This window comes from Mustela lutreola, chromosome 16 (genome assembly GCF_030435805.1).
Source record: "Mustela lutreola isolate mMusLut2 chromosome 16, mMusLut2.pri, whole genome shotgun sequence".
NCBI lineage: Eukaryota > Metazoa > Chordata > Mammalia > Carnivora > Mustelidae > Mustela > Mustela lutreola.
In genome coordinates, this window is record NC_081305.1 from 39897685 (window position 1) to 39923775 (window position 26091).

A 26091-nucleotide genomic window follows, 5' to 3' on the forward strand; every position below is an offset into this window, starting at 1 on the left:
TTGACCATGGGCCATTCTGGGTCCTAGGAGAAAGATAGAATTCCCCCAGGTTGTTCCAGTTCCCCACTCAGGTCAAAAGTTTCCAGAGCCAAAAAGGCAGCCTTCTGAGAAAGCTGGCATGTGGGATTGCTAAGGGCAGAGTACACAGAAGCTGGTAAAAGAGAGGAGGGTTCTGGATAGGACACTAGTGGTGTCAGTTACACCAACACCAGCGCAAGCAGTAGGCATCCCCAGGTGCTCCCTCCTGGCTAGGCAGAAAGAAGCAGCTGCACCTGCGGTTAGCAAAAGCTGGGCCTACTCCTCACCCGCTGCCTGTGCCCATCCTCTCCTCATGCGGCACGTGAGGGCATGGAAGAGGGCACACTTTGTCCTTGCCGGACTTTGCATCTATTTGTATTTGGGCGGAAGTTTCCACTAATGGGTTATCACACCACCTGCAACACAGAGGAAAGCAGGGCTGTTCTAAAATCCACACGCATAAAGTGAGGGTGTCTGATGCAGAACATGCGCAAGGGCTGAGCGCGGAGTTTACCACTTTATTAAAATTGTGATTGTTCACGTAAAGACTCAACCAGGTCACATATTAATAATTATCACTGACAATCTTTAACATCAGCCGAAGCCCACGAGTGAAGCAATATTACATCTCCCGGTCTCATTTATCTCACTGCTTATGGCCCCTCTGTGGTCAGCGCGCTGCGAGCTTGGCGGACATTTAATTATGAGCACATCATAAATGTAGCTGACAAGGCAGAGGCTGCCCGGGGATGCTCCTGGCAAGGGGGTCACTGTGCAAAGTACGGACTTGATGCACCTGACGACAGGGCCAAGCAAAGACCACTTGTCTACGCTGTCCCTCTGCAACTGCCCACCCCTGGCAATGGGCAAGGGGCCCCCAGGGGTGGCGCCCGGTGCACCCGGTCCTCGTGGGTCCCTCTAACTTTAAGGTGTGCTGGCCACCTTGTCTTACAAACCTAAAGCCTGTGTGTTCTCTCCTGTCCGCTCAGCCCCGAGAGTCCCTTGGCTGACTAACCTCTGCCGTCAGTCTCCGACCATTTACCAACCCCTATCGGGGGTTGGCACCTTCTTTTATGAATTATTTTATGAATTTCTTCTCTTAGTGAATTTCCTTGGGGGTGAGCCTCCAGCCCACAGTGCCAGGGTCTAGGAAGCCCACCCTAGCCCACCCAACAGACCCCAGTGTCTCCCACTCAAAGCCCTCAGCTCTGATGGGGACAAAGGGCCCTAAAGGTGCCAGGAGCACCCCACCACCCGCCCCCACGTGGGCAGTAAGCAGACTTGCACTGAATCAGAGGAGAACCCTGCGCGGAGCAGGCTTTGCATTTCCTTCCAATTAGCTGCTGTTCCGATGGGGTGGCCACCACGTGCCCTCATTAGGCCACACCTCCCTGCTCAGGCCCAGGCCCGGGGGATGCAGGAGGTGGCCAAGGGTCTGCTGCATCCCAGCCACCGCCCTTGCAGGGGCCCGGGGTCCCATCGCTCCGCCACCGCAGCAGGTTCACACAGAGAAGACAAAGCGTATAATCAGGGGCGCCGCAATGAAGGAGCTCTGAGGAGAAAGCTGAAAAGTAGCTATCATGTTGGCAGATAAATTCTACACACAATTATTCATTCCTAGCCTCTTGACATGTAGATTAATGAGTTTGATAACCCAGGCTTCTAAGAAGTAGATTCTACTGTGTTCGCCGGCTTTCTCCCCCTCTACCTACAAACAGCACACAGGTCTATGGAGGAAAAACAAATCGATACATTTGCAGTAGCCGTCACTGCTTTTTGTGATTGGAGCCCTACGTCAAAAATATGATGTGTCTTCTCCAAACTGCCTCTCTCCTTCCCGGGCTGGGAGAAGTTGGGGGGTGGCCCAGCAGACACTGGAGCGGACCGCGGGCCTCAAACCTTGGCCTCCGCCAGCATCCTGGGCCTTCCGTGGTGGGCAGGGTGTGGAGCATTTCCAAGTTCGATGACCCCAAGGGCAAGAGCCTTTCTCTGAAACAGCAGGGATCTGCAGGCCATCCTTTGGGTTGGAGTGGTTCTAGACAAGGCCGTGTCCGTCCCCACGTGGCACCAGGACACCCAGGCCAAGAAAGTGTCCTGGGGGAGAAAATACACACAGGGGGCAAGGGGTGGATTTCACTGAAGATCAGTGAACAACACTGCACTCTGGGATTTATTCCCTTGGATGAGTCCAGATCCTGGCAAACAGGAACTAGGTTCACTGGGCGCGTTTATCATCATGACTTGATTTTTATGCCATAATTGTCTTCCCCTACCCCCATCCAGCAGTGGGTAAGAGTTTGGAAATATATTTTGAATACTGAAGAGTGAATTTCCTTGGTGTCCTCATGACCCACTTAGCAGAAGCCTCTAAGATCCTAATGCATTGAATTTCCTCTTCATCAGGTTGGATGTTCTAAAAATAACACAGGTTTTTTTGCGACAAGTTCAAAGAATATGGGCGGAAACAAATAACAAAGGTAATGTTTCTGCTGGCCCACGGCAATAGTGGTTGAAAAGCTCTGTGCAGCCCATGGGACTTTTCCCCACATCCCAGCCTCTGCAGAGCCGGCTTCTCTGGGGCTGAGGCCAGTGTGTGAGAGGAGGAGAGTAGAGAGGAAGGGCATCCCCTGGCAAGCCCCTGGGATCACAAACCTGAACAGAGTTCAGCCTGGGCACTGGGTGGGCAGAGTCAGTGTCTGGGATCTTTGTGGATCCTGGGGGAGAGTGGGGACACATGGGGAGACATTAGCACAGGTGTTCGACATGGCACCTTCTTGTATTCTACAGGGATGAATAAAGCAAAAATTCTAGGGATGAATAAAGCAAAAATTCACCCAGCCCAGAAAACTCCAATGAGATTTTTGATGAGCAATGTGGACGACTGGCTTAAGCATTTGTGCACGGGTAACCCACTTTCTGTCTGCTTCCAAACAGATACCTGTAAGCTACGCAAGAAAGGTCAAGTCTCCCTATTCAAGTAGACTTGTGCAGAATCAAGGTATCTCAAGTGCATGGTCTCAGTGATAGTATGGCCAAGTTTAGCAAATAAAAATTCAGGATGCCTGGTGAAATTTCAATTTCACATAAACAAATAAAGTTTTTAGCATAAATATGTCCCCCAATATGTATAACATGTATTTTTAAAGTACTGTTAGGAAACACTAAAATAATATACTACAGGGAAAAATTTAATATTAGCGTATTGCATATGTGTTTGAAACAGAAAATGATTAGTTATCTGAAATTCAGGTTTTGGTTTTGGTTTGGTTTAGTTTTCTGAAATTCAAATTGAACTGAACATCCTGGATTTCATCTGGCAATCCCTTTAGGGGTGTTTCTGTGAAAGTGCTCTGGACAGGACCAGGGTGTGACCAGAGAGCAAAGAGCAAAAGAGCAGAACTCCAAACTCAGGACCACCACACACACAGGTGGTGCTCCCCCACTCCTCCATCCAGGCTCTCCTCACACTCTGCCTTCCCCTGAGCCCAGAGCCCAAATCACCAGAGTAAATGAGAAACCACCACATCTAGATTCTGCAGTGGTGCCTATGAGACCTGAAACTGGGCGTCAATCTCAGGCTGGATACCAAGGCAGGACCATGAAAAGATTAGGACCCCCCCGCCAGAGTTCTCCCTTCGTGCTCCCAAAATGTGGAGCCTCAGCAACCCCCCACGACCTGGCTGTGGCTTTTTCTAGACGACGGTGCAAGTTCGGAAGTCCTCCTCTCCCACCTGGCCTGGCAGCCATCCCAGAACAGAAAAACATAATGCACTTGGGGAGGAGGGGGGAGCCAGCCCTGCTTTCTTTTTCAAATCAATTACGGCCAGACTGACTCATCTTCTCTCATAGACCAGAAAGTCTCACATCTTGTTGCTTCTTAATCATATGGAAACCTAAATATAGACATGTCTGCAGAAGGACAAGCCTGAGGAAACCAGTGTCCTCGTTCTCCCCAGGGAAAGCTTGGTTCTCACTCTTTTCTTCTGAATTGCTGGTGCTAGGCTGCCAGCAAGATTCGGTGCAGGACGGGGTCCTCCCTCGGCAGCAATCCTGTTCCAGTGGACCGGGCGGGGACCCTTCAGAGTCATGGCGTAACGCAACCTGGCTCCCTGTCAGCAGCTGCACCTGGGTCCTGCACACACCCCTCGCTCCCCTCTGAACACATCTCCAGCTTCCAGCCACCATGATAGTGGCGTAGTGACAGGGCCACGAGGCATCTTGGCCGCATCACACAGAGCACCTTTGCCAAAGAGCTTGTTCCCTCCCATCTGCCCTTGAGTATCAGCCCAGCACCAGAGAGTCCCAAGGAGATTCCTACAGCAAAGTCCTGCTGAGCACTCAGCACACCCATGCACCCCCCGCCCCGGCACCCAGGAGACAGTGGGACCCATGCAGCAACAGGCTTTCCCACATTTTCTGCATCTGAGTGCTCCTTCCCTACATTCAATGCTGGGAAATAGCTCCAAAGATGCCTTTTTCTCGGAAACTGCTCAATACCATTCAGGAAGGGTCTTTGGGCCCCAGGGCTCTGAAGGCTGGGGGAAAGCAGCAAACTGTGTTGAAGAGAACACAGATGTGGATGAGACAAGCATCCATACAGTCTGGCAGATGTTAGCGTGTCCACGGAAAAAGGTTTTAGAAGAGATCAAAGTCACACAAGACTAGCCACTAAATGCCTTTCCAAAGCACAATGACAAATTAAGCCGTGAGAATAATGAGACCAGGGAGAGAAGCCAATAGCCCTGCAGTCCCCAGAGCAAGGTGAGTGGGGGCAAATGCAGGACTGCACCCCCCAGGGACCGCGTGACCCTGTGCAGCAGGCAACCTGAGCAACAGGACAGGGATACCCCTCCTCCGCCTCCATGGCCTGCCCAGAACACATCCCTCGACTACAGGCCCACACCTGGCAGCTCACAGTCCTCCACACAGCCCACAGTCTGATTTGATTTGCAGAGTAGTTTGAAAATATTTGAAATCATTGCCAATGTTTAAAAATCAGGAAATTTCACAGGAAAAATCCAGATTTCTGGTTTCCCTTAAAAAAAAATCAGAAGATTCAAAAAAAGAAAAAAATCAGAAGATTCTATGATCATGGGGCTGTGTTCATCCAGCTGTCAGGAACCAAGGAACAGCCACCCACTTAGACAGGCACACGCTTGCCAGCTGTCTGGGTCCCCAAGCTCGCTAGAGTGAGATGCCTGCTCTGTGGGACAAGGGAGGCCCTGCCATTGGTCCCCAAGACCACAGCAGGAACACAGAAAACTTCTCCCCTCCCCAGTGGTTCCCCCCTTCCCACCCATCAGAAGAACCATCATTCGAAGCCATAATGACAGGTTTGCTCCCTTTAGATCCCCCGTGACCTGAGATTTACCACCTACAACCATCCTAGCAGCATCAATTAATAAGACAAACAACTCCAGAGTCTTGGAAACCATCTAGAAAATAAATGAAGTGAAAGAACCACTTTAGACAAAACTGGAACAAAGTCACACCCAAGGTCCAAGATAACAGTGAAGGTAAGAGTTACATACCCATTTCACAGACTGTGTAAACTGATGTCACAGGCCCATCTCCCCCTGACTGTTTTTCTTAACTTTCAGGATAATTGGCCCACCAATGGGGGTGGAGAGGAGGGAAGTTTCATCACTGGGTTAAGTGTCAAAGGGGGAAAAAAGTTCTGATTGGTTGATTCAGGAATTGGGATTCTGGGCAGAGCTTTACAAAAGGATAATGTATCTTTAAGCCTAGGTGCCCTTCAGGGAATGTATTGGATAAATGTCTTCTGAAAAGCCTGTAAATATTCCATTGCCTCACTGTCATTACTACCATGAAATGATAATGAAGCATGAAAGAAATATAATTCCATATTCAGATGACAGCATTAGCCTCCATAAGCAAACTGAAATATTTATTAGTAAAATGTTCAGTATCTACGCCTGTAATCTAAAAAAAGGACAAAAATGTTTTATAATAAAAAAGAGATTGAATGCAGAGGTAAAATCTGGTTGGCTGATTTTATTGCTTATTATTAAATCCTGGCAAAACAATTATTTTTTTCTTTTCATTAGTAAGACACCCAAATTAAAACTATGCCCTCCGGCTGCAAGGTTTACAGTAGTGATTAAAAACAAGGGATTGTGATGCATGGAGCTTTTGACAATGGCATAATCAAATTCATTCATATTGTTCAATCTTTCACTGACAAATATTTTTACAGTGAAATATACCAAACAAAGAATCACATACAACAACTATCAATACAGAGAAATTAGGAAACCTTGTTATTATTTAAAGAGCGAAGTGATACAACGTTGCTATAATCTTGAATACAAACATTATAGTGTAGTTAATTAGGGTAATTATTGCCTAAATTGTGCTTAATTGTCTTATAGTGAATAGGATGTGTGAATGAAGCTTTTTGAGCCTTTTACAATACAAAAGTGCCGCCAAACTATTTAGTTATAATTTAGTAAGTTTTGATAGTATTTCCTATAGGTCGGGAAATACATCTGAATACACGCTAAGAGATAAACACCAGCCATAGGCCTTGACCTCTGTTTCACCTTACTGAAAAAGAGGCATAAGAGAATCATTTAGTACACCAGTGTTGCAGCGCACTCCCGGACACAGAGCACATTCCTTTAAGGAAAAGGGAGAGAGAGGGGAAAAAAAAAAAAAAAAAAAACAGGTCTTTGAAGTGAATGAAAAATTAGAAATTCAAGTGACCACGATCAATTCTGAAACACTGCACAAAATTAATTACAGTTTTGCATCAGAAGCAAGAATGTAGTTTTCAGACAGTCGGTGTCATTTATCTCGAGCTACACAATATACAAGGCGATTAAAAAGCCAAATCTGTCCCCACCTCCCAAGTCTGAGGCCTCTCAGAGGCTGTGAAGTACAAATGATTAAGTCCAAATTATGCAAGGGATTGTGCGGACGCTCCAGCCTGAATGGAGAGTGTGGCAAGTCACAGAAGCTGGAGAAGGACAGGTTTGCGGCTCTTTATCAAAATCCAGTCTGGTCACCACTGACGGAATCCAGATAAATTGCACAGAGATCTGACAGTGGCTGCAGAAAGCTAGCTCTGCAAAATCCAAATCTCTCATTTCTATGTGTTTTTAATTGCTTGCCTTAAATTTGCATTTTTATACAATTGGTTTAAAGGATTTATTCTATTCTATAGGCCACTCTGACCAAATTGCTTCCCATTTCACATGGAGTTGCAGAACCATCTTGGGAGGAGCGGTGGGGATGGGGGAGAGATTTGGCTTTTGAAACGCCTTTAACAAGAAAGCTCAATGTCCAAAGGAGTTCCGCAGCCCTCTCTGGCCCTCGAGACTAGCCCAAGAGGCCATCAGAGCCCAGGTGGCCCACAGATGCCCAGACCCTTTGTCCCCAGAAGAAGCTCAACAAGCAAATACCCCAGAAGGAAACCCAGCCGCACCCTCCCTCCTTCCGGGGACCCACACTCATTAGCCCCCCTTTGGAAAAGGCAGGACGTGCATGTGTTCAAAATACATCTTATTCTGTTGTCAAAACTAAGTCAGTATTAGAAAGGCTGACAGATTTTTCCCGACTCCAAGAAACCACACATGGTGTGTCACACACACACACACACACACACACACAACACACACGCACACGCACACACACACGCACAAGCTGGGTGCCTGCTTCATTTAACCCTGCATTCGTAACCGACTTATTAACACCAGAGATTGCCAAGTGAGAAACTGTCATTTTAAGATTTGCAAATTGAGCCTCACCTAATGAACTCTTAGATTCTGAGCAATTGCCTCGAGGTGCTGGTGAAACCCCAAACTGCCCTCAACCAGCTATGCCTTACTAAGCTGTACCTGACTTCAGCCGGGTCCTCACCACCTGTCTCTGCTGAATCCCCCCATCCTTATCCTTGAAGATCTCTTAAACACATCTGGAGATGTTGGGTCACAGCAGCTTCTCTTCACCCCACTCTCATCTGAGCAAGTCTGTTTATCCCCATGGTCTCGTGAGCAAATGACTGCTGGGCCCATGAAGGTCACAGAAAGAGAAAGACTGTTTAGGAAGAAACTATCTCCTGCTCCCTCTTTGGGGAAAGACATGGAAACAGATAGTCCTTCACCTCCTGTGCGAAACCCACAATGCGAGCACAGTATAGACAGCGTCTGACTCTGTTCCCCCATTTCAGGGACACTAGGGGGCAGTGGGGACTGTGGCTAACTTGAAACACCTAATCCCTTTGAAGGGGGGCAGCTGTAGCCCTGTTCGAATAGACAGTCCTGCAAAGAAAAACCGCTCCACATGGCCAGATAGTCTGAATTTTTTATGAAAGCTGGAAATCTGGACGTTTTCCGACAATTTCTTCGTTTTTTTTAAACGTTGGTTCCCTTTTTTAAAGTAAACAAAAGAACTACTCTGCTGGCTAAATAAAAAAATACTCCGGTGGCCAAATCCAGCCCAGGGCTCCCAGCTTGTGGCTTCAGGCCCACACCCAGGATGGATATAAGCATTATCATTGCTGAACGTTATAAAGGAGACATGTTAGACCACCCCCTCCCCCAAACCCCTGGTCAAAAGGACACTGGAACAGCAGAGCCTGAATTCCTCCCACCCCTTGCACTAGTCATTCCCCAAGAGCACAACAGAGTGACCAAGAACACTCATGACCTAGGAGGTCCTGTGGGTTTTGGCCCAGCTCAGGGTCCATTCCCACATTGCATTCAGGTTCTAGAACCAACCTTGGTTCACTTTCCTTTTTTTCCTAATCAGTGGGCTTATGGAGAAGTTAGATACATGCCTAAAAACCTGTGAGTCCAAGATGTGCACTCAAGTGTGCAGGCCCTGACCACCCCTAGCCCCTGGGCGGGCCGGACTCCAGTGTGTGTAAGGCCAGCTTCCATGCCTCTGCTCCTGCCGGCTGTGCTGTACTCCCTCTCTAGACGGACTTGCCCACCACCCCAAGCAGCTCAATGGCATGTATTAGAGAAAGATGTGCTCAGCAACTGTGGGGTACCCCTCAAGCTGCTTCCTGCTGGTGCCCATCAGTAACCCTTTACAGAGTGAGGAGGGAGGGAAGGTGTTGGGCTGGGTTCCCAGCCCAATGTCTCCCAAAGCAACTGATAACTCACTGCTGATTGCTAGAAAACACTCAGCTCCCACCCCTTGGCTTCTCCCGTCCTAGCTCTCCTGATCCTCTGAGAGCTACGGCAGCAATTACAGGAACTCAGGGGTCTCTGCAGAGCACCTTGTTCACACCCTGAATCAGTTATGCTCCACCTTGGGCTAAGCAAACAAGCAGAACCCAAACCACACAGTTGCCCTGGTACCTTGGGCGAGTCATAGGAGCTCAGAGCTTCTAGAAAAGCTGGTGCATCTAGAAAGATAGTTTATTCCATATGCCTTACAGGTGCTGGAATAATTAAATCTGCTGTTCATAAATGTCAAAGAACCGAATGAATATTCAGGATGAGTCCTTGCTCTTTTTAGGCTTATGCAACCGTTTAGACAGTGAGCAAAGACTAGGGTCAGCCTCGAGCCACAGACCTCCCACCTCAGGATAGCCATGCAAGGCCCTTTTGAACTGTTACCTGGTTGGTCCAAGTCAGGTAAGCATCTGACTCTTGGTTCCAGCTCAGGTCATGATCTCACGGTCCTAAGATTAAGCCCTGCATTGGGCTCAGCACTTGGCATGGAATCTGCTTAATATACAAATGTAGTGATCCCAAGGGGCACATGCACCTGAATGTTTATAGCAGCAATGTCCACAATAGCCCAACTATGGAAAGAACCTAGATTTCCATCAACAGATGAATAGATAAAGATGTGGTATATATACACAATGGAATACTATGCAGCCGTCAAAAGAAATGAAATCTTGCCATCTGCAATGATATGGATGGAAATAGAGGGTATTATGCTGAGCCAAATAAGTCAATCAGAGAAAAACAATTATCATATGATCTCCCTGATATGAGGAATTTGAGAGGCAGAGTGAGGCGGCTGGGTGGTAGGGAAGGAAAAATGAACCAAGATGGGACTAGGAGGGAGGCAAACCATAAGAGACTCTTAATCTCAAAAAACAAACTGAGGGTTGCTGGGAGTAGGGACAGGGTGGTTGCGTTATGGACATTGGGGAGGGTATGTGCTATTGTGAGTGCTGAGAAGTGTATAAGCCTGACGATTCACAGAACTGTACCCCTGGGGCAAATAATACATTATATGTTAATAAAAATAGTTTTTATAAAAAGATGGTCTCGGGGCGCCTGGGTGGCTCAGTGGGTTAAGCCTCTGCCTTCGGCTCAGGTCATGGTCTCAGGGTCCTGGGATCGAGCCCCGCATCAGGCTCTCTGCTCAGCAGGGAGCCTGCTTCCTCCTCTCTCTCTGTCTGCCTCTCTGCCTACTTGTGATCTCTGTCTGTCAAGTAAATAAATAAATCTTTAAAAAAAAAAAAAAAAGATGGTCTCTCCCTCTGCCCATCTTAAATAAAGAAATACAATCTCTTCTTTTTAGAAAATGAAATCAATAAAAAGTAAAATAATCATAGTAATTTTTAAAAAAGAAAGAAACTCCCTCTGTAAGAGTTTCAAGATGCATTTAGTAGGCTCTGGTTGGGGAAAGGGGGAACATAAGAAAATTAGAGCATCTGGTTCCTACCGTCAGGAGCTTGTAATTTATGCGGTGCAGGGATGGTGGTGGGATACAGGCTGTGAGGCCCAGGCACCTGCAAGTCCAGGTTCACAGGCAAGGGCTGCAGTCCTGACTGCCCCTGCCTGGGAAATCAATTCCCAAAGGCTCCTCCCAGAACCAAAAATAGGGAGCCATTACTTTTGATGCTTCTGTCATTTGAATCTCGTGAAAATAAACACTCACCTTCCTCCAGGTGGGGAGAGGCCCAGGGAGGGGCCCCTTTCATCTGCACATCCCCAGGTGACTGTGAGGGGAAGGAATCTCCGTCGGTTCACTGCGCCAAGCCACCTGGGTTGTTGTGCCAACAAAATGAGATGGCATTTGAGAAAGGGCCTTATAAGTGATCAGTATTATGAACTATTCTGGTTTTGTCGTCATCCAAGGGATTATATTCTATAAGCTCAAAGTACTAAAGAGAAAACAGAAGGGTTGGCTTTGGGAATCTATGAATCAGAGAGCTCAGGGTTTAACAACTTAAGAAAGCATTTTTTATGATATCACAAGTTTGAGTGAGTTCAGGCAATATTTATCTACAACATTTTTTTCACTCTGCATCATGATTTAAGCTGCAAGAATTCACTCTGTGAAATTAACAGAATGTCTGTCTTGCCGTGGATTACACAAAATTGGAACCAATTGACATCCACGTTAATACCTCCAAACCACCCCTCCTGACAGGACAGGATGCTGTGAATTCAGTTGAATAAGCAAATTCTCTTCCAGGCAGGAAAAGACAATCCTTCCTTGCATACCCCGTTCACCCTCTCAAGCAATACCCCTTGTAGAGTCAGAATCAGAGTGTGGACTTACAATGAGGAAATGGAGGATCAGAGAGGTGGAGTGACTTACAGAAAATCTCACAGCAAGTTAGTGACCAATGTGAGATGAGAATGCCAATCTAGGGCTCGCTCTCTGGTCCCCAGAGTGGAAGAGCCCTGAATATCTCCGTGTTCACAGGGGCTTTGCTAGACCTCGGAGGAGGGAAAGGTCTGCCATCCTCAGACATGAGGGCGCTACCTGCCTGACTGGAACTCCTGAGCTCTCTCTGAGCTCCCCCATGTGGCTGGGTGTGCTGGAGGAATCACACTCAGAAGCATGCAAAGGCATCTGCAGGGTTAGAAGGGGAAACTCAAGCAGAATGTTCTCAAGGCCTTCAGAAAACATGGGGGGAACAAATCTCAAATTACAGGAAAACTTGCTTGAACATAGCTGTTTAGAGGGTGTATGCGTGGTCATCTCTGAAAAATTCCAGAAGAAAGAAAAACCCATCTCAATTACAGAGAGATGCTCAGAGATAAAGTTCACAGGGTATTTTTATCGGCCCTGTCCTTGGCAATGTACCTTAGAGAGACTCAAAATGACAATGCAAATAGGATGATTTTCATTTCAAATTAGCTATTGGATCCCTCACAATCCAAAGCTTAGTCTTCTAGGAGAACATGTGTTGCCAGAAGCAATGCATCACATTGTTAAATAAGAGCCAAATAAGTTTCATTAGAAAAGAGAAAGATCCAGGGGTCATAGTGGGCCACTACTGATGAGTAGTAGGGATCGTGAGGCAAAGTGAAAGAAACTCAACCCTAGAGTCCAAGGCCCTACTGTGCAACCAACCTTGGACAGTCCTTTCTTTAGGTTTCCATTTTTTTAAACCCTAAATGGAAGTTAAATAATATCCCTTCCATCTTCCTCTCAAGGTTGGTTTGGGTGCTCAAAAGATAGAACACAGGTGACAGCATTTGGAAAGCCTGAGGCAGCACACATGCATCAGGGTTTCCTGCTGACATGCTGTTCTTCAGGACTAGCAAAATTATAGAGTTAATCCCTCTTAATGTGGTTTTGACACTTATTTTAAGAAGAAACTTAAGAATATTTGCAATGTGGAATTTTCCCTGTGTTCTTCCTTTTACCCTTTAAAATAGGAACTATGTGAGTAACTGTGGTTTCAATCATAATAATAGCTATCATTAAAATCACAGAGCTCACTCCCAGCCCACACATGGAGAGAGTCAGCTTCTGCAGGTCAGCATAAATTGTAGGGTCAGATTGAGGCCCAGCCTTGGCAGAAGTAGAGAAAGGAGAGGGTCTGTGCGCACTGTCCGGTCTGTCACCCTCTCAGGCACTGCAAGATGGGAGCCCACAGGGCAAGAAGAGAGGTGCCCCTGCTGATGGCCGGACAGCCCCAGACATTCAGGTGAGGCCAACCCAGACCATCCATTGCCTGGAGCCCTCCAGCTCTCTACACGTGTGTGTGAGCAAGCCTAGCAGAAACCATGAGGCTGGCAAAGGCAGTAGAATTGCCTAGCAACCCCCAGAATAGTGGTTTCTTTAAGGCACAGGTTTGAGGGTGTTTGTTACACAGCAGTGCCTGAGACATCTGTCAAACAACCTCATCCTGCAGGTGAAGAGATGGGCCCAGAAAACCTCCCTGCTCTCCCCTGTGCAACCTCAGCCTCTCTGACCCATTCCCCTTGAAGACTCTAGAGTGACAGCTCCAAATGCAAATGTCACCATGTCTCTGGCTCCCCAGGATCCTGCATGGATCCTCGGCACCCCAGAACTGCCCACACTCTTCCTCACCTGGCAGCCCTGGACCCAACCTTCCACCTCTGCCTTTCCAGATGAATTCCGTAGCAGGAGTCCTCAGCCCACTGTCAGTGGCTCTCCAAGGACAAAGCCTCCTCAAGCCTGGTGCTAAAGGGAGCAAAGCTCCTGGAGAGATGAAGGCAGCTGTCCCCATGCTGCCTCAGACTGGGATGTTGGCCCTCGATGCACCCTCCCACCCCCACCTCCACTGCCACTGCTTCCTGTACTGTCACTCGGCATCTGCTCTGTCACTGGAGTTCTGTCCCCAGAGATCGGGGCCTCTTCCTCACCTTAGGACACCCCACACAGCCAGGCGTTGGGTCTCGGGTTCCAGGGGCACGGGTGAGAATTTGCTGTGGCTGCTGGTGGTGATACTTACTAGCCCTAGAAGTGTCACACAAGGAGGATTGGGAAGGCATGACAAAATTGAAAGCACCGAGTTCAAGTCATGCCCCTTTTGCTTTCCACCCTGTGATCAAGGGGCAGGATGCCTACCAGTTCAGACTCCCAGTTTCCTTGTTTACAAAACGGAGCTGAGGAATCTTGCCTGATCCATGGGGATACTGTGAGAGCTGAAAGTAACTGCAGGTTCGTCTAGACCATAGCTAGCTGGACAGGCTGATGGTTTAGCATGCTCACTACAACCACCACTATGTAACAGCAAGGCCCACCCTCTACATCCAGCCCAGAGCTAACACGCCCTGCCCACCAAGGGCAATTTGCACTGGGCATACCCATGTACACCCACTCCCGCCTCTCCCCACAGGGAAAGGCCATCCAGCATCGCTGGTGAGGGGAGGCCACTATGTCTCTCCGCTTCTTTGATTTGATTTCAGAAATCTGCAGGAGGTGGCCCCCAGAATGGAGGTGGATTCTCTTCCCCACCACATTTTGGAAAGGCACCCTCCTCCCGCACCCCGACCCAAAGCAGGGACTCTGGGGTAATCAAAGGTTTAACCACACCTTGACCCATTTCACAGATCTAAGCAATCCTCAAAACCACATCTCTAGTCATGGGGAACATGCATCATAATCCTTTAAAAAGGAAGGCCTATCCTAGACTCAGCCTGCCAAGCCTGATGGCACAGATGACAGCAGTCCCTAGGAAGTGGGGGTTCAAGATCCTTGAACCCCCAGCCCTGCCTGCACTGTGTGTGCAGCCCCGGCTCCCAAGCTTCACTCCCTAAACCTTCCACCACGTGCTTGGTGGCATCACAGGGACTGTGAGGCGCTGCCTTGGAAAAATGGAAATGCAATTGTCCGGCCAATAAAAAGCATTCCTGTATGTAATCCCTGTAATAGATTTTTAAATTCTCACTGCTGACACACTGTTATGTGTTCACGGTTATTATCTGTCCACTTCCAAACCTTAAGAGGTTAGATTGTTTAAAGATTTGTTAGCTATGAACTGCTTAAAGAAGGCAAAGTATAAACTCCTGGCTAATTGAAAAATAGCATTTTATCAGATTCTCCTCTGATATTATATTGTAATGGTCGTACTTAGAGCACTCTCAATACTTCAATAAGTGGGGAAATTAAAAAAATAACATCTTCAGGGCTTTGCAGAAAATGTGGCTGTTACCAATTTATACTGCTTTTTTAACCATTATTTCCGTATATTTCCCACAATGCCTCGGATCCGAAGCAAACAGAAACTGAGTGATTACCCCAAAGTGTGCTAGATGAACTGGAAAAAGTCTATTCAAACAAAGCTCATTAGTTCTGATACCTCCAGGGCTATGACAAATTAAGCGCTGGTGAGTGTGCTTGCAGACAAAAGGAGGATGGCAAAAACTAGGGCTTAGCTAGGCACTGTGTCAATAAATTCCCCTGAAAAAGGTAAAAATTACAATTGGAGCTAAAATGGAATCCCTTTAAGGAGCATGTACAAAATAGATCATCCCTTCTTTCTTAAGTACATCTGTGAGCCCGCCTGTGATGAATTACCGCAGCCGGGAAGTGGCCACTCCAGAGGGCTTGCCTGGCCAGGTGCACCTCTCAGCCGCTGGCTGCTCCACGGCTTCGCCCTCACACTGCCAGCGCCCAGACTTGGCCCCGCCCCGAGGAGGGCAGGAAAGCTGGGCCAGACTCCATGAGCAGAGTGTGCACACTTTCAAAGCTGCAGAGCTGGGATCGGCTTGCCCCCTGGTCTCCAGGCCAGCAGCCCCTGGGTCCTGAAGGGTTCCACAACCTTAAGGTAACCTTGCATTCCCAACCAAAAGAGAAGCGTGCAGTATTTACCTGGTTGACGAATCCATTTACATGGAGAACCTTAGAAAATCCTGAAAAGTAGTTGTATTCATAATGAATCTTGCACAAAAAGGCTTTGGTAATTATTTATTGAATGAATGAACAAATGAGGGTAGGGCTATCTGATGAGGGAGTAAGACTGGGTCTGGGTGCTATCCTTGGGTTTTCTGGAGGATGTGGTGGCCCCATACGCCCAGCTGGCAAAGGGTACTTCACCGTGCATTCTGACCTCATTGGCAGAATTTCTGCACCACAGAGAATCACAGCCTGACACTAATTCCCAAACCAACAACTTGGGGGAAACCTCAGAGAGCACCTAGTCCCCAGGCCAAGAATTACAAATCTGACCCACAGAGTTTTTGCCCCATACAGTGCTGTTCTTCCTTTTTATTTGAAACACTTGCCACTTAAAAATTTGGAGATTTCTCACAAACGTTCAAATTCCCAGATTCTCCAGGCCCAACTGGGCCAACTGGGCCCATAATGCCATGTGGTATAGAAGGCCAGGATAGGACTGCAGGTGCCCCATTTAGCAAGGATGCTCATGTCAGTTTGCTGGCCCCTCCCAGCACACCGCACCCAAGTATTTCACCAATCCGGCATCTATGTGCACAGCCTCTGGTCTAGTCAATAGCAGACTTGGCAAAAATATGGCCCAGGCCCCCAGAGTGTCCCATGGCAATGCCAGGGTTAGACACCAAGCCTCAAGGTTCTCAGTGTCACACTCCCTGGAAGCATCTACTACCCTATCCCCAGGAAAGTGAATTCTTCCCCCCTTTGTTTTGACTTCTATGCTTTGTTTATATTTCTCTCAATTTCCCAGCCAGCCACCCATTTAGACAGGCAGGGACCAACTTTTGAGCCGCATTCTCTCATGCAATCATCTGTGTGTGGTCCTGCCACTAACCCTGGATGCTGAGCCACTAAGAGCAAGGCAAGCGCAGAGACACCTCTGTCTACAGTGTCTGGTGCATGGTACATCCTCAGCAAAATCCCTATGTCCCTTTCATCACACAGCGTCAAGGCATCCTTCAGGTTCTAGGTCCCAAATCTTGATGCATACATGTAGTAACGAAGCCCAAGACCACCATGAACCCCAGCCTCTTCCAACACTTGACTCTCCACTCCAAGTCCCTTTTCTCATATAAACCCCCACACTGAGGGTTAGCTTAGGCCCACTGAGGCTACCAGGGGAAACATCTGTGGACCCCAGAAGGTTCATCCACCCAGGAAGGCAGGGAAATTACTTCCTTCCTTGTGATCCCCCTGCTTTGTGTACATGTTCCTTACATCTCCAGACCCAAAGAAATGGAGGGGCAGTTCTTCTCGAGCTGACATAAGATCTTACCTGCACGTGAACTTGTGGTTGCCCCTTGTAACTCTGCCTTAGCACGATGTGGCTGTGGCATGGAGGCAGGTGCTCATGGAGGCCACACGGGAAGCACAGAGCAGGACGGGTGGGCACCCGTGATTGTGAGACTGCAGCACCGTGAAATGACTCTGTGCTCCATACCACCGTCCCCTGGGCAGACAGTTCGATGCAAAGCCTCTCCTGTTAAAAACAAGAGCACAGTGGAGTCAGATTGTTTACTTTTGTCTCTCAAAAGCTGAAAAACAGGTGGGGAGAACGTAGGAATCCTGTGCCATCCAGGTGTTCCCATCACCTCATCAAAACTGGTCTAAGGAAGAGGAAAAGTCAGAGGGGACAACAGGGTGGGGCCCACGGCCTGCATGGGTGTCTGAGCAGGACCCATGTTCCTGCCTAACCTGGTCTTCGTGTGCTCCAATGCCCTGTAGAGCTCGCTGCTGCACCAACCACAAAGGACAGGACAGAGATGGGCATGTGGGGCTGAGGCGGGAAGGTCCCCTTCAGCCCCGTCCAGTTCCCAGAGGCTCAGGGCAGCACAAAAAGACACCACCGTTTCCCACGCCCCTGGGAAGAAGGTGCAGTTCTCTGGGAGAGAAAGCACCACACAGAGCTGGAGCTCCTGGCTGCAGGGCGAGGTGCCCATAGGTGCTGGCAATACTGAAGGATGTGGGGCCGGTCCCATGCCCACCTGCTCACCACCACTCCATCCCGGGGACAAGGGGATGGGCCATCCCAGACACAACTGGGCAGTTCCAAATTAACTGATTTCCCGGAACTGATTAGACTAGCACAATGTTTCCAGAAACATAATGCCACAGTATCTCCCCCACCCACCTGCTACATCTGATTTGGTGGGCCAAGAACTCATGACCACCACCCACCGGTTCATCCACATCCACTCTCCTGCCATCCCAGAGTCTGTTGAAAAGTGTCTCTCCCAGGAGGAAGAGCCCGCTACTGCCCAGTGACTGCATGGCCAGCAGGGTGCCAGGACCAGTCTTGATGGCAGCAGCAGGACCCTCGAGTGAAGTTTTGCAGCTCATCGATAGCTGAGGCAGAAAGACGCACCAGGCAGGGCTTTGGCAAGTGGCCGGGCTGGTAGCCTGGGTGATGGGGCTTGTTGGGGGGCGGGGGGTACTCTGCAGCCCACTGTGGAATCCCAGTATCTCTTCCTCCCTGGGGCGTGCGGCCCCAGCCTCTGACTCTTTGGCGCCGTTCCCAAAGTGTCCCCCTCCTGCCTCAGCCCCACATGCCCATCTCTGTCCTGTCCTTTGTGGTTGGTGCAGCAACGAGCTCTATAGGGCATTGGAGCACACAAAGACCAGGTAAGGCAGGAACATGGGTCCTATCGACTTGTGCTCTGTTGAGGGCAGCTCTGTGGGGCTCCCTGAGAGCTGCTCCATGCCACAGGGAGGAGAAGGCACATGAGCCACTCACTAGGGCCCTCCCTATCCTTTTCTCCCTACTTCCAAGGCTCCACTCACCCCTACATCCTCTCAACGTATCTTCCCTTTGAATTTGTGTGGTCCCCTCTTCACTCTGCTCCTCCCCACCTCCTTGACAATCCCTTCTGGGTCCTCCAAAATGGAAGAATTCGCGGAAATTCTGACCACAGCTTTCCTGGCTTTCATGCCTCTCCCCGTTGGCCTTAGGGTCCACACCTCCATGGGAGTGACCACCATGTATCCAACTCCCAGCCTCTCTCCTGAGCCAGCCTCTCACTCCCACCTGCTGGACATGCACTCAGGCTTGTGTAGTGCCAGTGTCTCTCATCTCCATCTGTGAACAACCTATGTCTGAAACGGTGCCCTCACTCCCCACTGGAACCCTAAAGCCAGGTGAGACAGGAGAAGAAGAACCCGCACCCTCCAACGGCATCAGCCTTCCCTGCACACCTTACCAGGGCACTTTCACAACCTTTCCTTAACTTCTGCAGCATATTCTCACCATTTCTACATAGTACTCTTTTGTAAGGTTTGCTCAGAAAGAAAAGACACCCCTCCTGGCCCACCACATCCTACTCATTTCTCCCTCTTCACCAATCTGCTTAAATGCTGCTTGCTCAGGGAAGCCTGCCCTGACCACCAAGACAGGTGAGTCTCCCTGCAAACTGTTCTCTTTCTTCAAAATATTTATCATGATTCCAATCGATAAATGAGCTATGCAATAATTAATCTAATGGGCCCCTTCTCCCTGCTAGACTCCAGGCTTCACAGCAGCAGTGATGACAAGTACCTTGTCTGCATGGTACCTGTAAACCATAGGCATTCAATAAGTGCTTGAAAGAGAGAGAGACAGGCATATTTAATCACTCAAGCATTTATTTTGAATACATGTGAAAACTGGCCACAAGCAAACTGGGATTTTTATTACGTATCCTCATTTTTCTTGTACCAAGACCACCCACTCAGGCATCTAGTGAGCTAGACATACAGGGCCCACATTTTCTAGAAAGACAGCCCTGCCTTTCTTCAAGGAATGCAGTTAAGCCCTCCCCTTGACAATCCCTACTCCCAAAGTAGAGACCACCAGGGGCCAAACTTCCTAATCCAATGTGAACTCTGGTCCTCAAAGCCCAGCACAGCACCCCTGAGCTTCAAAATACCTGGGGGGTCCAGACATACAGCAACGCTGCCCTGGTACCCATCACTGGCCCCAGTGTGGCCAGTACGGAACACCTATCTCTTCAGAAGCTGTCTCCTTCTTGTGATGGGCTCCATCTCATCACCACCCATCCACATGACAGTATCCTGCAGATGTAGAGAGTTTTTCATTGCACGAATAACAGATGCTCATCTTGGAGAATTGTGCACAAATGGAGAAGCAAGAAAAACCATCCATGACTCCATCACCCATCTAGACCACTGCCACTGTTGGCATTTTGGTATGACCCTTCCGTGCTTTCATTATTTGCAGTGGTCTCCTTCTCAGTGAGCTCTATGCTTTGGGGTGCCTGGGCCTCAGTCCTTGGACTTCGTCTCCTCTCCAGTTACACTCACATCCTTGGTGCTCCCTCCAACCCCACGGCTTGAAGTACCAGCTTCTAGCTATCTGCTGCAATAGCCCCTCTCAACCCCGCCTGCCTCCCCAGCTGTAGGTGCAGAGCTCCCCCCACCTGGTCACTGCCCCTTGGATGTCCAGCCCATGCCTCACACTGCACATGTCCACAAATGTCCCCTAGACCTCCAAAAGGCAGGACTCAACACTGTACCGGAACCTTGCTCACATTACCTGAATCCCACCTCTTTCTGCTCTTTATTTAAAATTCTGATGTTCTGCTCATCATGAGCTTTTGCATTAACATTGACTTTTCAATAGTGCATTAAAGTATGATTTCGTGGGACACCTGGGTGGCTCAGTGGGTTAAGCCTCTGCCTTCAGCTCAGGTCATGATCTCAGGGTCCTGGGATCGTGCCCTGCATTGGGCTCTCTGCTCAGCAGGGAACCTATTTCCCCTCTCTCTCTGCCTGCCTCTCTGCCTACTTGTGATCTCTCTGTGTATCAAATAAATAAATAACATCTTTTAAAAAAAAAAAAAAAAACATGATTTCACTTGATCACAGGGTTGTTGGCACTCCCTTACATTTTGCACCTGAGCTCAGTACCTCACCCACCTGACCCTAGACCCCGAGCCCACCCACCTTGATCACCACTGCGTGTTCAGCAGCCTAGCCACTCACCTCCCATCTCTAGCATCTCTGAGCCCCTGCAGTTTAGCAGGAAACACCTCACGTCTGGGTCGGAAGCTAGCGCTTGAGAAGTTGCCAAAGGGGCAAGCCAGAAGTTGCAATGCAGAAATGCACGGGAGAAACCACCCACGGGGTGAACTCTGACCTGTGGGAAACAGGAGATGGGGGGGGGGGGGAGCCAGGCACACAAATTCCCTCTTCCCTCTCGCCCGCTGACTACGCGGAGACAGAGTTTCTGTGCACAGCCCATCTGGAGAAGACCACCAGCCAAGCAGAGCCACCTGCTGAGCCACCTGCTGCGTCTCCCAGTCCAGCTCAGCACACGGCTTCCCTTCCCTCCTTGCGCCGCTCCCCTCTCCCCCACTCTCTCTGCCCACGGCTCACCCCTCCCTAATAAAGTGCCAGCCCCTTCAGTCCTGCCTCAAACTCTGTTTCCTAGAGTCTGGGCTGTGGCTCATCTTCTTCTGGATTTGCGTTTTATTATCTTGATTTGGTTTGCAGCTCTGAAGGGCATTTTTAATATCTAATACAAATTCTCCAGCTCACATCCCCCCCAAATTTCTGTGCATACTGTTACTCATTTAATCATCCAAATGAACTTTCCCAAAAGTTAAACTCGGGGGGTGGAGGGACAAAGTCTTACTTCTCAAGTCATCTTTGCATTTCTCTTTTTCCAAATCCCACACAAATATTTATTAACAGCTTGGATGTAAGCACAGTCCTGGGCTCCATGTGACTCCAAGGGAATGCTAATCTAGCTGGGGAATGGAAGAGAGTAATTAACAACCTTTAAATAAGCCCCAGGGTTGATGGGGATATCTCCGGTTTGCACAGAGCCAGATCTGGAAGCTCCAGGAAGGTCCTTGTGGGGACCCCCGATGGAGGGTAGAGTCCTGGTCCCTCTAACCCCCAAGCCCCCCGCCCCCAGAAGCCTGGAAGAGGAATGACTGCAGACGCAGGGAGCACCAGAGAGAATGGGAATGTCAGCAGAGGCTTCTCGAAAAGCAGATAAGCTTCAAGGAAAAGAGAAAGTGAAACATCATTCCAAGTAGGAAAGACATCTGCGGAAGTGTCCAAAAACAATTGGGATTGGATTCCAGAAAGGACCCCAAAGCATCCACACCCCAGTGGACAGGGAGAGCATACAGCAGGCACTCATAAGTACGGAGGCGGACAGCTGGAGGTCAGCTCCTCCTATGACAGCTAGTGTGTGTCCCCTGAGAATTTTGCTTTTGACTTCCCTACATGGCCCCAAGTGGGCAGAGCCCTCAGCTTGTCCCACACACTTTGTTCAGCAGCCTGTGTGTTCCTGCTAAAGGGTTCTGGGGAAATGGCCCCAGGCCAGGACAGTGACGCCCCACCCTTGTTTTGCAGGATTTTTAAATTATCTTCAAATGCTCAATTTTCATAAACCTCTCAAAACAAGATTTGCCTTGGAAATAATACTTCTTACTATGGTGGTAGTCTGCGTGCTTTGTAAAAATTCTGCAATCAAAATCAATTCACAGGACCATAAGGTGTCATCTACCAAGTACCATGCACGAGGCTCCACGCAGGTGCCACCTTGGAGAACCGCAGGACCCATCCCCCCGCTGTGGGCAGGCATGTTCTCCCTGCATCCCCTGCGGTTATGGCGGGACTGGATCATCATGGATACTTTAGTGAATGAATGAATGAATGAATGAGGACAACTGAGCAGACTCTGAGAAATGGCGGTCTTATGAACAGAATGCCTGGAGATGCAAGAAAGAGAGCAGCACGGAGCATGGGACATGGCTGAGGGGGGAGAAAGCACCAGCCTCACAACCCAATTCCTCAGTTGCCAGGAGACTGAGACTGCCCGCATCATCCAAGTAGCAGGGCGAAGTGTCCAAACAGTAATTCCTCAGAAGACAAATGCCATCCTGGGAGGTCGTGGGGTCGAGGGGTGGGGGCGATACTGGGGGGGGGGGGACACACACGGGACATACAGGGGAAGACATGCTCTTAAAACAGGAATTTCAGAACCGTCTAGAAGATCCTGATTTGGATATTTCGGGGAGTTGGGAGGGTCTTTGCAAAGCATAGGGTTAGGGCTCTGGGTGTGCTTTTAGCCTTAAGTGCGGTCACTGACCACACAGCGCAGGAAGGGGTCGGGGGAGCCAAAGAGGTGGAGGTGGAGGGGTGGGGCCAGAAGGGGTGCGGAGGCAAGGAGGTTGGGGAGGGATGGGGCTGAGGAGTCGGCGGAGGCAAGGAGGAAAGCTTGGAGGGATAATGAACATCTCTGAGTGCTGGCAGTGGGGTGGGAGACCTTTAAAGACCTTCTTCTAAGTACCGCCCCCCACTTTCCCCAAGAAAAAGTCTCAGCCACCAACTCCTGATGGTGTGCTTCCTACAGGCAACTGCCATGACAACAGTGGGCGAGGGAGGAGGTGCCTGCCCGACAAATGGACACTTGAAAGGGAAGACCAAGCCTCCTCGGTTACAAGAGCTATAAAGAAATACAACTGTTGTGATGTGACACGGCGACAGCAAGACACACAGAAGCTGTGTCATCAGGAGGCCAAGACCCAAATGCCGAAATGCATTTTGTACACAAAGGGAATGGCAAATGCTCAGACCCAACCATGAGGAACCCAGAGGTCAGTGGCTCCCGCACATCAGGGACAGTGACCTGAGGTAGAAGTCAGGCTCGGCTCACATCATTGAAGGCCTTGGAGGCTGTGATGAGAGGTTAGAGGTTTGTTCCAATAGAATGGGGAGCCATTGTAGGGTTTCAGGCAGGAGCCAGTGAGAAGGTGGCCATGTGCAAGGCAGGAAGAGAGCTCACACAAAAGCCCAATCACACTAACACATTCATCTCAGCTTCCAGCCTCCAGGACTGCAAGACAATGGATTTGTGCCGTGTAAGCCACTCAGCCTGTGCTATTTTGTTACGGGGGCTCAAGCTGACTAAGACAGGGGTCCTACAGCCATGTTGCACTTTGCCCTGCCCTACCTTCTTTAGCACGCTTCAGAGCACTGGGGGCAAAGGGAAGTCAAGTTTTAATAGAGCGTTAAACTCTACATCCGACAGCCCTGGTCTGCACACCACACCCGGCAGAGGGGACCTCCTCATCCTTCCCAGCTCTGTGCCAGCTTGTTTGTGTGTTTCATTATAACCCCCATCATCACGATCACACAGCATCAAAAGCCCCCACAAGCACCTTCTCTGAACGTAGAAAAAAGAAAGAACACCTGCACCAAAGATCTCAGAGGAAGGTGTATAAGTGGTCTCAGGTACTCCAAACAAGCCCAGGGTAGAGGGTAGGTACCGAGACTGTAACTCCTGCAACTCTGAGTCATTCATTGCATGATCTTGACCGCACATAGCACCCAGATCACTGGGCTGTTGTTTGTGTCTTTTGTCCCTTGCAATCCACCAACCATCACATCCATGTGTACAAAGCACATAAATAAAAGGGCAAAGACAACACGACCATGTAGGAAAGCAAGTCGGCCTCGGCATTAAGACTTTCAAAGGGGGCACCTGGGTGGCTCAGTGGGTTAAGCCTCTGCCTTCGGCTCAGGTCATGAACTCAGGGTCCTGGGATCAAGCCCCACATCCGGCTCTCTGCTCAGAGGGGAGCCTGCTTCCCCCTCTCTCTATGCCTACTTGTGATCTCTCTCTGTCAAATAAATAAATAAAATCTTAAAAAAAAAAAAAAAAAAAAAAGACTTTCAAAGGTGGTCCTACATCACGTGCTATGACTCGGGCCAGCCCACAGTTCCAGTGTAAGACCCTGGAATTTCCTCACTGTGCAGAGCACCACTATATGCTGCTGTTTGGGTCTCTGATTACACTGTCCCAGCTGGGCACAAAGGGAAGTCACAAGATTTCTAATGAGGAGCAGCTGGCCAATTGGCCCCAAGAAGTGACAGCACTTCTGTCTCCCCTCCCCTCCGTGTCCTTGCCAGCTCCTGAGAGCCAGAATCACAGTTGACTCAGACACTGCCTTGCCCTCAAGGAGCCCTCCAGTCATATGAGAAGGACAGATGGCAAGACGAAAACATGAGCAAGAATCTGGGGACCCACATGAAGAAATGATCAGCATGGGGAACACAAGAAGGCCTCACGGAGGGAATCACTTGTGTGCTGGCTCTTGAAGATCAGACTGGGTTTCTGTTGGCAGGAAACTCTCTTCTGTCCCTTTTCTTGGCCCCATTTCTTCCTCGCTGCCTGGAGGGCTCCTGCTGTGGTCCCTTGAACCCATCCCCTTCTCGATATTCGTCTCTGCACACAATTTCCCATCAGGGGAAAGGTTATCATGTGGGCCGTAGAACCTGAGAGCCCAGCTCCAAGTCCCGGCTCCACGCTTGCTGACCCTGGGCAAGTAGCACACTAGCTTGCTCCTCTGGGAAGTGAGGGGCATAAGGGTCCCCCACCCCATGGGAGAGGAGAGTATTGACTTCGCGAGCAGTGGAAACAGACAAGCACCGTGATGTGAGCACCCTGCAAGTTCCACGTGAGCACTGCTGTGATTGGAGGGGCCATTAGGATCACACAGCGTACATGCTAGGGGTTCCTGTACACATATGCAATGTCATGGTGTGGTATATGCATGGAAGCATAGGCCATGCGGGAAGCATTGGACGTAGCGTGGCTGCCTCTTCCAGGGGCTTGTTCCTCACGCTGGGACCACCTCCCACCTCCCAGTCCTAGATTTTACCCACTGACTGCCCCTCTGGCTTGGGGACCAAGGCCAGGTGGGGTGACCAGCCATCTGGTTTGCCAGATGGAGGACATTCCTAGGCTGTGGGCTTTCAAAGTGCCAGGATCAAGAGAGTCCTGGGCAGACAAGGACAAGTTTGTCAATGGCTGGGGCCTGGGTAAAGGAAACCATCTGAACCCGGGGGCTTCCAGGACAGAGTGGAGACCACCAGCCTCTGCTTTCACCTACAGCCTGGTGGTGATGGCTGGTCCAGCAGGGGACCAATCTACCATCTCCCCAGACCAATCAACCTTCAGACTGAATGGCTTTTAATATCAGCCTGGTTTCCCATATGGTCACCTTTCTGAGATCAGAAAAGGTTCTCTAAAGAAAATGACGTTAATGGACCAGAAGAATTTTTCTTCAGGGAGATGGGGGACCCTTCCAGAGTCTGACTCCATTTTCCAGCTGAGGAACCCAAAAGTTTACATGATGTACCATGGTAAGGCACCAAGTTGGCAACTAAAGTCTGTTTAAGGGTGATGGTCACACTCCTAAGACCTTCCTCTCCCCACTGAGAGCCATGATGAGTCCCAGAACCCAGGGCACTGTCATCCATCCCCAAGACAGGCAGTCACATTGCATAACCCAGCTCTAGAAACCCTCAGCAAAAGGAACCTCTGTAACTTGTGTAACAAAAGTCCACTCCAGCACGCAGCCAGGGGGCTTTCTGGAAGGCAATGCTGTCCATCAGCTATATGCAAACAAACATTTTACCTGATGCTGCAGGGCATCGCATCCCCACTGCTACAGACATGACCCT

The 26091-nt window shown here is 49.4% G+C and overlaps 1 protein-coding gene across 1 annotated transcript in view; it reads right to left on the reverse strand.

The window, feature by feature from the left end:
- Nucleotides 1-323: 323 nt before the first annotated feature.
- Nucleotides 324-26091, reverse strand: part of LOC131817628 (uncharacterized) — a 135974-nt gene continuing 110206 nt past the window's right edge. The window contains exons 5-7 of the mRNA XM_059151174.1: nt 16889-17092; nt 10891-10995; nt 324-434 (exon numbers count right to left, since the gene is read on the reverse strand). Coding sequence (XP_059007157.1) covers nt 16927-17092 — 166 coding nt within the window. The 3' untranslated portion in view covers nt 324-434; nt 10891-10995; nt 16889-16926. The remainder of the gene's footprint in view (nt 435-10890; nt 10996-16888; nt 17093-26091) is intronic.